This window comes from Perna viridis, chromosome 6, assembly GCF_037379345.1.
Source record: "Perna viridis isolate PV_CMFRI_1.1 ecotype Kerala chromosome 6, ASM3737934v1, whole genome shotgun sequence".
NCBI classification, from domain to species: Eukaryota; Metazoa; Mollusca; class Bivalvia; order Mytilida; family Mytilidae; genus Perna; species Perna viridis.
Window position 1 is genome coordinate 47,786,933 of NC_142450.1, and position 12,792 is coordinate 47,799,724.

General features: G+C 33.1%; 1 protein-coding gene and 1 pseudogene across 3 annotated transcripts in view; one reads left to right on the forward strand and one right to left on the reverse strand.

Moving 5' to 3' along the window:
* The first annotated feature begins 592 nt into the window (after positions 1-592).
* LOC148615340 (uncharacterized) lies at positions 593-3,255 on the forward strand (annotated as a pseudogene).
* Positions 3,256-7,059: 3,804 nt separating this feature from the next.
* Positions 7,060-12,792, reverse strand: part of LOC148615341 (dynein axonemal heavy chain 5-like) — a 49,640-nt gene continuing 43,907 nt past the window's right edge. For all 3 annotated transcript variants that reach the window (XM_088590247.1, XM_088590245.1, XM_088590244.1), the window contains 9 exons: positions 12,520-12,687; positions 12,005-12,280; positions 11,643-11,807; positions 11,218-11,412; positions 10,010-10,160; positions 9,569-9,837; positions 8,871-9,212; positions 8,429-8,555; positions 7,060-8,019 (listed from right to left, as the gene is read on the reverse strand). In XM_088590247.1, the coding sequence (XP_088446373.1) occupies positions 7,733-8,019; positions 8,429-8,555; positions 8,871-9,212; positions 9,569-9,837; positions 10,010-10,160; positions 11,218-11,412; positions 11,643-11,807; positions 12,005-12,280; positions 12,520-12,687 (1,980 nt within the window). In that variant the 3' untranslated portion in view covers positions 7,060-7,732. The remainder of the gene's footprint in view (positions 8,020-8,428; positions 8,556-8,870; positions 9,213-9,568; positions 9,838-10,009; positions 10,161-11,217; positions 11,413-11,642; positions 11,808-12,004; positions 12,281-12,519; positions 12,688-12,792) is intronic.

Here is a 12,792-nt window from a genome sequence, read left to right on the forward strand (position 1 = left end):
GGGCACTAGGATAGTGGGTACAAACTGGAGCTTTTCTCCAATTTCCAATTCGGCCCTTAATATTCATCTAACACTTGTTTCGCCCAAGGGTACAAATATGGTAAGTGCTATATGCTAACTATTATGTGCTAAAATATAATACTCGCTTTTTGGGTTTTTTCAAGTTTAAACAATTCCATTCGTATTTTGCAGTTTTTCTGTTGCACTAAGACGCCATTAGAATAATTTTATGGTTCACATAATTCAATTAAAAACGAATAACATAAAAAAATATGAATGCTATCGACAATAATTTCCTCTTTCGTTCACAAACCATTTTTTTCTTCTTCTTCTTCTTCTTCTTCTTCTTCTTCTTCTTCTGCACGAATGACCTAAAATTGTATAAATATGATGTGAGGAAGTTAGTATTTTTTTCCATTTTTTTGCCCTTTATTCTGTGAAGAGATCAATGTTCATGTCCGTGTATACTTATATGCTATTATAATTTCAGTCTATTTTATGATGATTTAATAGTGGATTTTGGTCTTAAGTATTCAGAATATCTGTTATTTCCGAATATCTGTTATATTTTTTAAAAATAAAGATGTGAAGATGTGAATAATCAACAAGGACTTCAACAAGTATTTCTCTCGTGTTTATTGTATATCAACAACATGAAATCATATGTCACCTACTGAGTGTGGATTTGTGTTTGTGATTTGTTTGAAGATTGCTCTTTCACTCAATACTAGCTGTGTCGTTACCACTGTGAATCACACGATTACAGCTAATTGTAGTTACCAGAATCTTACCTCTGTACCGAATGATTTAGACAACAATAAACAAGAACTGAACTTGTCATGGAATCTTATTACAGCACTTCAAAATTGTTCTTTTGTTAAGTTGGTCCATCTTACAGAGTTAAAGTTACGTCATAACAGGTTGAGAACAAGTGAAGTTGAAGCCTTCCGTAATCTGGGAATGCTGAGCAAGTTAGATATATCAAGTAATTGGTTCACTGACATCAACACTGTTCTGGTTCCTGGGATCTTTAATCATATCAATAACTTAACGACATTAGATATTCGATATAACATGGACATCAAAGCTTCTATGTATCCGTCTAAGGCGATTTCCGAGCTAGCACATTTAACCGATTTGTATATGGACCTTGTTCCTAATCCGATTTTTGGTAAAGAGTTCAAGCGTATGAAACATCCTCAAGTTTTGTACTTCGATTACTAGTATATCTAATTCAACACTAGTCAACTTTACCGCTGACGATAACTGAAATTCATATGATAGTATGTCACAAGATTAAAAATGTAGAATTCAGCTTTCTGTCGCCAATTAAAAATTTGAAAGTTTTGAATCTAGCAGATTCATATATATGGTTGAAAAAAGCACTCGCCTTGCTTTATCCTCTTGCAAATTTAGAGTATGGATGGTATTAATTTTCAACATGGGAACAGAGGTCGTTCAGTAGAAGAATATTTTCATGCAACAATCGTCAGCAAAAAAATGATGCAATACCTTCGAACTATCTGTGTGAAAACGTTGAACTTATCTGATAATGACATTGTTGATTTCGAGGAACATTCGCTTTTTTCGTATGATCACCCAAACTGTCTGGAGAACGTGGTCTTTTCGACAAACCGGTTGACATTGGACACTAATAAAAAAAAAAGGTTAGAGTTGTATATTTGATTTATAATGCCGTCAATATCAAGCTATTCGATTGTTCCTATGTCCGGACAGAAAATGAGCACTATTTCTAGATTCCGAATGGAGCAATAAAATATCAACCAACTTATGCGAGATGTGAGGCTTCTAGGGGAATGGAATTTCGTGTAAATGCACCTCCAAAACTACACACACTACGCATATCGTATGTTTTTGTAGATTTGTGCGGCCAAAGTATTTTTGTGGAAACTGCTGCATCATTGGAGTTTCTAGACATTTCAAGCTTGCTTTCCAAGAATATTCTAACCTTACTTTCACTGACAACAGTATTATAACGTTTTTAAATCTAACATCGGCCAAGTTTTGTTCAATCGATACCATCTACTATTGTTGCCAAATATGACGGTGCTTGATTTATCACATAATTCACTAATGACATTGCATAACGACGCATTTGGAAAGAAATCAAAGCTAAAGAAATTAATTTTATCTCGCAATTTTTTTGCAGAAATTCCATCGGCCGTTATGGATTTGCATAATCTAGAATATTTGAATTTGGATAACAACAATATACAATCGCTTCCGGTCAAATTCACTAACTGGCTGTACAGCAATTCCGCAAAAAGAGAAGTTCAAGTCTGTATGGAAGGGAATAGCTTTATTTGTAATTGTGACAACAAAAAATTGTAAAATGGGTTTATAAAACTAATGTTGTTAAGGACAAAAATTCCACATACAGATGCAGGTATGCCAATGGAGATGTAAATGATATGGAGGATATAAATAGAAAGTATCATGAACTGTTCTCTAAATGTGATGCTTCCTTTTTGATCCAGGTAGGTGCAGCCCTACTAGTAGCATTTTCTGTCGGTGTACTTGTCGTGGCTTTAATATTCAACTTCCGCTGGAGAATAGCTTACTACATTTACAGAAAATTCAAACTGGTTCTTGAATCGGATATGGAACTGAACTTCCGTTATGATGCATACGTTTCCTATGCCGACGACAGCAAAGACTGGGTATAAGATTTTCTAGTAAATAAAGCTGAGAAAAAATGGGGTCTTAAACTTTGTATTGATTAAAGAGATATCAGTCCAGGCAAATCGCTGATCAGTGGAATAGCTGAATGTATCCATGCAAGTCGCCAAGTTCTCTTTATTCTTACTCCAGAACTTCTACAAAGGGAAATAACTAGATTTGAAATAGAACGAGTGGTTTACGAAAAGGCAAATAATTACACACAAATCACTTTGATTAACCTAGGAGTAGAGGGGAGCAATTTACAACAAGAATTCTCGCCTATATGACAAAATGTACGTCTTGTTGAACCAAAGACTCCATTTTCTCTCTCGGACATCGCTTGGGGGAGTTGAAGATGAGATTAGTACAGTGAACAGATAAACAATCACAGCATCACGGATCATTCAACGAACTAAATACATTCTTGAAATCAACTACCAGGAAACCCTTTTCACTCTGACTTATTATGATAACCTTGTGTCACATTGTGGAGTTTTCAATCAAAGTGTATTACTTACATAGAACTGAAAATGTTAAAATATGAGGACTTTTCTTTGTATGTTTCAAATAGTTTTATCAGTACAAATAAAAATGATTACAATAGAGCCTCCATATTGAAAATGGGTTTATTTTATATCACTAAATCTATTTACAGATATGAAATTTTAATGCCGTGATACTAATGCAACTATACACTAAAAACATTGAATTGAAAACGTTTGAAAAAACTAAACATTGAAACAAATAAGAAATTTCAAAGTCATTAACCATGAGTATGCGGGGGTGCGCATATGCATGAAACAGGTATGGAGCTATGATCATTGAAGTAATGCTCTTGCAACCTTATACGAAAATGATGTACTTCGTCTCGCCTTCTTCACTTTGCAAAACAAAGAACGATTTTAATGATTTTGTTTATCTAGACGACAGAAAATTTCATTACAAATATATGGGGAAACTGATGATGATAAGGTTCATTGATAATCATCGCTTTTATCTTATTATGTATTTTTTCATACATGTAAATGGTTAATAAAACAGCTTTTGGAGCACCTACAATATATAGGGCCGTTGTTATAGTGATGACATACTGTTTTATCTAATATAGGTTTCTATCAACCACGAGAATTATAAGGCATTGTAAAGACATAATATGGACACAATATTTTTTTCAAAATAAGGCTTCAACCTTGTATTAGACCTCATTGTTTAATAAATTTGTGATTTGCAATAAAGATGTGCGGTCCAAAGTATTTCCTTACGCACGAGTTCGATTTTTTATCATTATTTTCTAAACAAGTATAAGTTTCTAGAAATAAATATGAAATGAGACATGATATATCTTGCACTGTTAAAAATTGGACAAAACAGACTTCTGTCTGATCTCATGTAACATAAGGCCTTCAACGTTAACGCAGCACATTAAGTGGAAGATTAAAGTATATTCCCAAGCTTGCCCCAAAAGATAACATTTTATAACTACATTTATTTTTAAAATATCTTGTTGGGGTAAGCTGGAGGCGACATCGAAACCGAGAGTAAATTGTATTTTTTTTCCTTTATAAATTATACCCTCCGTGAGAGATCCAAGGACGTTAAGAAACACCTCGGTCCGTCATGTATTACACATATGGGTGCAAACCAGGTCTATCAGTATTGAGTATATATGTTAGTACAAAAACGAAAATCAAACCAAGCGTAGGTTAGCCAAAGCTAATATATCCATTTACAGATTCCGTAGTCCATAAAATTCCATATTTGGTTTCAATCACTGATCTATGTCCCGGCATTGGCAATCGTTTCCTTCGGTCCAGGACCATATCATTACATTCCATCTTTCAATATAACGTGTAGCAGCTATTCAAAATATGGTCATACGACTGCTCCCGACAAAAACCTGGCACTAATTGATACCGACTGATGTCACCGCCTTCGTTTCATTTGATAATATTTTATGTTGTATTTGTTATCATTATTGTACTTATATTGCTTTGTTAAAAGTTGAACGTATGTCTCATTAGTTTAACTGATAACTTGAACGTATGTCTCATTAGTTTAACTGATAACTTTGCTGGTTTTTTTATATAAATAATTTTTTTTCAGATATTGCTTTAGATTATTATATGGATTTTTACAGTTTAAATGAGGTTTATAGTGTGTCATAGGTCAATATTGGCCGGATGTTTATAGTGTGTCATAGGTCAATATTGGCCGGATGTTTATAGTGTGTCATAGGTCAATATTGGCCGGATGTTTATAGTGTCTGATAGGTCAATATTGGCCGGATGTTTATAGTGTGTCATAGGTCAATATTGGCCGGATGTTTATAGTGTCTGATAGGTCAATATTGGCCGGATGTTTATAGTGTGTCATAGGTCAATATTGGCCGGATGTTTATAGTGTCTGATAGGTCAATATTGGCCGGATGTTTATAGTGTCTGATAGGTCAATATTGGCCGGATGTTTACTTATATAGTTTTATGTTATTTTACATATATATAGTATTATGTTTATAATCTGTGTGACACTGATTAGTAGCAGTAGTAATTAATCTGGTGGTATTTTGCTTTACGAATGTCAAAAAATCCTACACCTGGTAGACATCAGTTCAGAGAACACTATAAACACCAGCTACATTACGGTTATTTGGTCAGTGAATTCAACTACGGTACCACTGGTGACATTTACAGACACTTGTATTATACAATTTAACATACTGAGATTAGAATATGGAAGTGTTCGTACGCACATGGTTAAACAATTCTTCAGATGTGTATTCACTTCATTAGATTTTAATCTAAAGCTACATGTTAATAAATTTGTCAATTCCTCCATTGTATACAGCAAATGATAATCATTATGCCATGATCTGTCATTTTCATCGGGCACAATTAAGATATTATGCATATGCACAGTTAATGATTAGTATAATTGTATAGTTTTTCTTGGATTTACATACTTACATACCTACCCACTGTCCAGTTAGGATATACCACCGCCATGAATTGCTGTCTGCTATGCATGGCTTTGTGGTTAAACCTATCTTTAGAAGCCTGGTTGCACACTTTCTTAAAACTCTATAAACAGTATGTAATGTTTTTTTTTTCATGTCGAAATTCTATTTATAACAGTTTGAAGATTTAAAAAAGATGGGATATAGAAAACATTCAAAAATTCATATTTTAGCTTATTTGCCGTGGTGTTCATATTCAAGGTAATTTTTCTCTAGGTAGAAATATAACACTTATTTATCTTATATTTTGTAAAATTTTAAAAAATCAATTATCTATGGATGAGATTCTTTTTTATAGTTGCTTATTGAAATTCACTAAAAGTAGCTTTTTCTTGTGATGGAAAAATGACCATTTGTTTGAAAGGTACCACAAGACTGTTTTGACCACGAATTATAACGGCAGTGTTACAAATACGACAAGTAACTGTATATAATATTAAAATGTAGGTTATAATAAATTCAGAACAAATTTATGAAGTAAATCCATTAATGGTTTCCATGGAAACTATACGATTGAAAATGGCATGGAATGACTTCTCCAGATGTAGAATGAAATTTCTTTAATAGTTACCATATACTGTAAAATTCAGCAGTATCTGCCACTTGTGTTTTCCAATTTTAGGTCCTTACAGAAAATTGCTCTTAATTTATTAGCAGATTGAATAAAATGACTGACAAACAATTAGAAAACATTATCAACCATAGTGTCAGTAACCATGTAATGTCAGTATTATTAACCATGTGTGTACAGTGTCAGTATTATCAACCATGTGTGTAGTGTAAGTAATCATCAGTGTAAAGTCAGTATTATCAACCATGTGTAGTGTCAGTATTATCAACCATGTGTGTAGTGTCAGTATTATCAACCATATGTGTAGTGTCAGTGTTATCAACCATGTGTGTAGTGTAAGTAATCATCAGTGTAAAGTCAGTATTATCAACCATATGTGTAGTGTCAGTATTATCAACCATGTGTGTAGTGTCAGTATTATCAACTATGTGTGTAGTGTCAGTTTTATCCACCATGTGTGTAGGGTCAGTGTTATCAACAATGAGTGTAGTGTAAGTAATCATCAGTGTAAAGTCAGTATTATAAACCATATGTGTAGTGTCAGTATCATCAACCATGTGTGTAGTGTCAGTTTTATCAACCATGTGTAGTGTCAATATTATCAACCATGTGTGTAGTGTCAGTTTTATCCACCATGTGTATAGTGTCAGTATTATCAACCATGTGTGTAGTGTCAGTATTATCAACCATGTGTGTAGTGTCAGTATAGTCCAAAGTTTTAAAACATTGCTGTTATACAGGGAAACAATATAGGAGAAGAAAACCTTGTTAGAGATATAAGGCAAGACAAATGTTCAATCAAGATATTTTTATTTATCATTTTCAAACAAAAGAAACAAGAAATACACTGTACTCCAAACAATGTTAGAACAACAATATGTAAAGTGAAAAACAATAAAAAATATAAATTCTTTGAATAAATATATCAGTCAATATATCATTATATCACACGTTTTATAAATAAATAACAAAAGAACACACAATAAATACTGATTAGTAAGATCTGGATCATAATCACATCTGGACGGAGAAATTTCTGATTAAATAATCATTAACAAATATTTTAATATATATAAACTTTAATAATCAATAGAAACTGACAATGAAGAATCCACACAATAGAAACAATGATTTACTTTCTGAGAAAGGAATACATAGAACAAGTTTCATTAATAATACAAGTATACACAACAAAAATGAGATTAAACAAAAATATTCAAAAGTGTAAACTGTATGTTATTAATTCAACATGAACATAATGTTGAAACAAACTATTATAAATCATCCACAAAAAATGGCTTGGTCAATAAAAGTGGTGTTAAAGATAAGCTACAAAATTCGAACTAGTTCCTTTCTGGACGGATATGTTTTCATCACAAGCAGTTGTAAAAATTGTTTGTATCATAATTCAAACCAATGAAAAAAAAGTTCACCAAAAGATCAAAGTAGTCCATTTGATAAGAAGTTTATTTGGTATCGCAAAGAAGACCCACACCACGGAGTGTCCAGTGATCTGGAGGCTTGGATGTTTTCAGAAACAGTGGGAAGATATAGGTCAAGTCTGTACGTCTGGGCTTCTTGTATACTGGACATTCATACATACTGGCAATCTTGGCTCCTTTCTCTTGGTTAGTGGCAAAGACATGGGCCACTGGTAAGTTGGTATATAATACCTTAGGTGTTGGTTCTATCAGTTTACAATTTCTTCTATCCCAGCCAGCTCCATCAAGGTACAATCCATAGATATACACACCTGTAAGATAATTTTATACAATTTGTAATTTTGGGAATGATATAATTTCAAAATTGGAAAAAAGAAGAATAAAACATTGTAAGAAAATCCTTCATTTCCTTAAAACTTATTCCATATGAATATTTGAATTTCAGTGAAGTTAAAATGAAATGGAACATCAGTTATGGACATTAAAACAAAGGTATAGAACAGAGTACCCTCTGTCTGTTGAGGAATACAATTTGTTTTTGTTCATTTCACTTTTTTTTTAACTTTATACATTATATCTGTATCTGTACAGAAAAAGCACTTTAGTTAGGGATAGATATGGAGTATTGTTCATTAAGACGGTGCTTCTTCATTTTGTATCATCTCTACCATTGGCAATGTCTGTATATAGATTTATAAATGGTCTGGGTGAAAAACCAACCTTCATTAGGTGGTCCATGTAAGTCTTCCTTCATCATTCTGGTGACCTCATTGTCCAAGATGACATTATCTAAAGCCCATCCTTTGTGTGCTCTGGTAATCTCCTGTCTCATGGCAGTCAGGAAACCCTACATTTCATGTATTATAAAATTAAGTTGGAAAATTTGATATCTTCAAAAATTACTAAAAAAAAAGATTTTAATTCATAGGTCCACTACAGGAGTAATATGCCTTATTTATTTGAATCTGAAAACTTTGATGTAAAAAGTAAGAAATCAACAAAAAATGGTAGGAGGTGCCCTAATATTCTCACTGAACAATTAGTATATAAAGGACTAAGAGAAGTAATAAAAGAAACTCTAGCATTAGAAAGGTACATAAAATTGATTGCATATAAAATTGATAAAGTTGGTAACAATAAGAATAGTTTGGAGGCTATTTACCTGTGGGTTGAAAAATCCTGTCATCCAGAAGGAGTGTGGTCTACCATCAAATAACCAGCTATTGAACTGAGTATTTCTCTCAAGCAGATCAGTGAACCAGAAACCCAGTGTGGCTGACTCCCAGGAAATCTTCTTCCATTTGTTGGGTACACGGGCATCAAACATGTTATCAAGGGCATCACGAAGGTCCTCACTCATAATTATCGTACCGTCAATGGCAAGCTTCAAGTCCTTAAGTGTACTTCGAACAAGGGAAATAACTTTCTGCATTCTGTCAATCTCCTGACGGAGGAAGATGTTCATTGGCTGTAGGATACCCATCTTTCTCAATCTATCTTTCACCTGTACAGAGATTAATCATGTCATGAATATCTTCTAGCATGATATTCAAAGAATACCCTAACATCTTACTTGATCTAAATAAGGTTCTATTACCAGCAGCAAATAATGAACCTGTTTTACAAAGAATTCAATATCTTCAGTAAGTCTGAACACAATAGAAATCTAAGTCAGCTCAAATGATGACACCCTCTACTTACAACATGTAATACCCTTAACTAAAATTATCTCCCTTTGTAAACCAACAAGATGATTCCTGTACATCCCCCAAAACTTTTGTTTTTTGGGTTTTGTACCCATCTTGAATAAAGACCTTTGAACAAAAAGCTCATAGTGGTCACAGTTAAAACAAGCCATACCTCATATGGAACGTAATCATCAGGAAGTTTTTCCAGCATATCTTCAGCTAGTCTGTATACAACCATTTCTCTGGTCTCACCACCACCACCACCAGAATCTTTAGGCTGAATGTTTACAATGGTAGCTAACATGTTATTAGATGTGTTGGTTTGGTAGGTGATGTCAGCATTAGAATGTAAACCAAAGCATTCAGGAGAATCTACCAAAGGTAGTTGTTCTATATTGTTCCTGTACTCCTCAATAGATTTACATTTAGGTATCTTGTAGCCTGTAAAATAAAAAAATGCTTTAAATTTTTCCACAGTATCATGTACAGCTGAACTATTAAAATAAAACTAATTCATTGCTAGTAATTAAAATGGGTTCTATTCCTTAACAGATGTTTCTATTAGTATGGTTTCCTTTCAGTAAGGGGTCTTTTAGATCTACAGGTAGTTTACCTGTGTAGAACTGGAATGAGTCTGCAAACATGTTCTCTCCAAACCATACTTTACAGTAGGTGTTGAGGAGACGTTTATCATAATCATCTGTGACACGCCCACCATACTGCACTTCACCAATCATATATCTCACTGTCTGCCAGGATACCCCCTGAAAAAAAAATAATTTACATATTTATCAATCAAGTAAATCAACTAAAAAGTGATCAATAAAAAAACAACAACTAAGTCCATTATTCTATCAAAGTTTTATAACTATACCCTAAATTAAAATAATAGTATTTTGTTTACAATCATTGATTATACTGGAAAAGTAGAAGTTAAAATTTAAAAATAAAAAACCTTTTCTTTAAAAAAAATATTTTAATTCAATCCACCAAGTATTCATAAGCATGAACAGAGTGTATGTACAACACAACCTTGAATATGAGACCTGTGATTTGACAATGATCCCCTGACTTCCTTCATATATTTGAAGATTTTGTAATTTGAGTGATTACTGTAATGGAAGTTGAAACAATGACTACCTTCATGGGTGAAGATTATGTCACTTTAGTGAATACAATGACTACCTTCATGTGTTCAAGATTATGTCAGTTCAGTGATTACAATGACTACCTTCATGGGTGAAGATTATGTCACTTTAGTGATACAATGACTACCTTCATATGTTTCAGTGATTAGAATGACTACCTTCATGTGTTCAATATTAAGTCAGTTCAGTGATTACAATGACTACCTTCATGGGTTGAAGATTATGTCAGTCCAGTGAATACAGTGACTACCTTCATGGGTTGAAGATTATGTCAGTTTAATGATTATAATGACTACCTTCAGTTTGAAGATTATGTCCTTCAGTGATTACGACAACTTTCTTGGTTGAAGATAATGTTATACCTGCAATACTTATATACAGTACTTGGTACTGGGTGTCATTAAACATTGACGTTTTACCTGTAAACATTACATTCACTAAGGCAATATTGTTATTACCCTTCATTCAGTGAGTACTACATCTTCTTACCTTGGGTCTAAAGTAACCAGTATAACATTGGTTTGTCTACAAAGTGTTTTGTCAGCATAATTAAAGCATTCATAACCAAAAGAATATTAGATGAAAATGATTAAGTTCACAAGTCAATTTTTTTAATAATTTTACTCCCAGTATTATACCATCTGAACATTATATTTTACAAATAAATACCAACCTTCTTTGGATCCATATCATCCAGATGATTCTGTACAAATTGTACTGTAGCATTAAGATCACCCTGGTTAAACTCATATGGAATGTTCCAACCAATGGGTCCAAATTTACGTCTCTCCTGTACTGTAGTATGGAGGAAGGCTACACCATACAGCATGGGTTTCCACTGGGGGAAGTTGGAGTAATCCAGTTGTTCCTATAACATGTGAAAATGTCAAAATCACATCCAATTCTAGACATAAAATTAACCTATGTACAACGACAAAAATCAGAAATATCCAATTTTATGGCTAATAAATCTGAAAAATGAAGATCCTTTTTTGAGCCTTATAAAGGGATATGTGATTTTCAATCCACTTAAAAAAATATCTTTTTATTTTTCACACTATCCACGATATCTTACTGACCTAATTGACACAAACATACCTGTGACACATTGTTGTAAGTTCTCTTCAGACCAGCCTTGACACCCTGTGGAGGTTCATTAGTAAACTTGATTGAGGACTGTAACATATTGATGGGGAACTTTGGATGTGGTTCTAGTGTTAACCATAATCTGAAACCATCATGGACATTCTCAGCAGACAATACCTGAAAAGCAAATCAGACCAATTACTACTGTAATCATTTAAAATTGAACTAAGTTTTTATTTACCATACCTTTAAATAAATTTTCAGGATCTCATAAGCAGATTTGAATTAAAAAAAAAAAAAATTGAGAAAATACTCTTGCCTTAACAAGTTACATTAACAAAATAATGAAAAATATAAGAGGTAAAAAATCTTACTGTATCTAATAATTCATCCATGAAGTCAAGACCCAAGTGACAGTTCTGTAACAACACCCAGCGACCTTCAGCCATAGACAAACTCAACAGACGTCTGGCATGGACATCCTGTCCCTGTCCCATAGATATGGCTCCACACATAAAATTCTTCTTCTTGGCTAATGACATGATGTTTTCTGTAGGATCTGAACCCATAGACAAGAAACAGGTCAGTGGTACACGGGTGTTTGATTCTTCCCACATCTCTTCCATGTTGAGGATAACTCCTTCTGCAAACTGACAATAAAAACAATCATCATTAAAATTGCTTCTAAACAATAAAAAAAATCTAAATTTTTTTTTAAAAAACCTCTCTTGCCTATTTTCAAAAGGCACATTTAGTATATTTCTATATTTTCATATAACAAGGTGTGCAGATTTTCATATTATGAGGTGTTTAGTAAAACACACTTATAATTTTTCTAAATACACATTACATTTGTTTATTAAGAGTACATGACAGCTATTGTACTTACTCTAAGACCCATGGCTTCTGCTACATATTTTTTACACATAGGAATGGTACGATCCGGACACCAACTTCTGATCAATAAGAGTTTACGCCAGGTATCTAATGTGGTACTATAACCATCAGGTAAAGGTGATTCCTCTGGGGCATCTTCATCAAACCATGCTTTCCAGGCCTGTAAATGTCAACCACACACTTAAATTGTATTTGATATTTTGTTAGTATTTCACAATGATTATAGTATACATACTTTTAAACTTCACACCATCATTCAATGTAT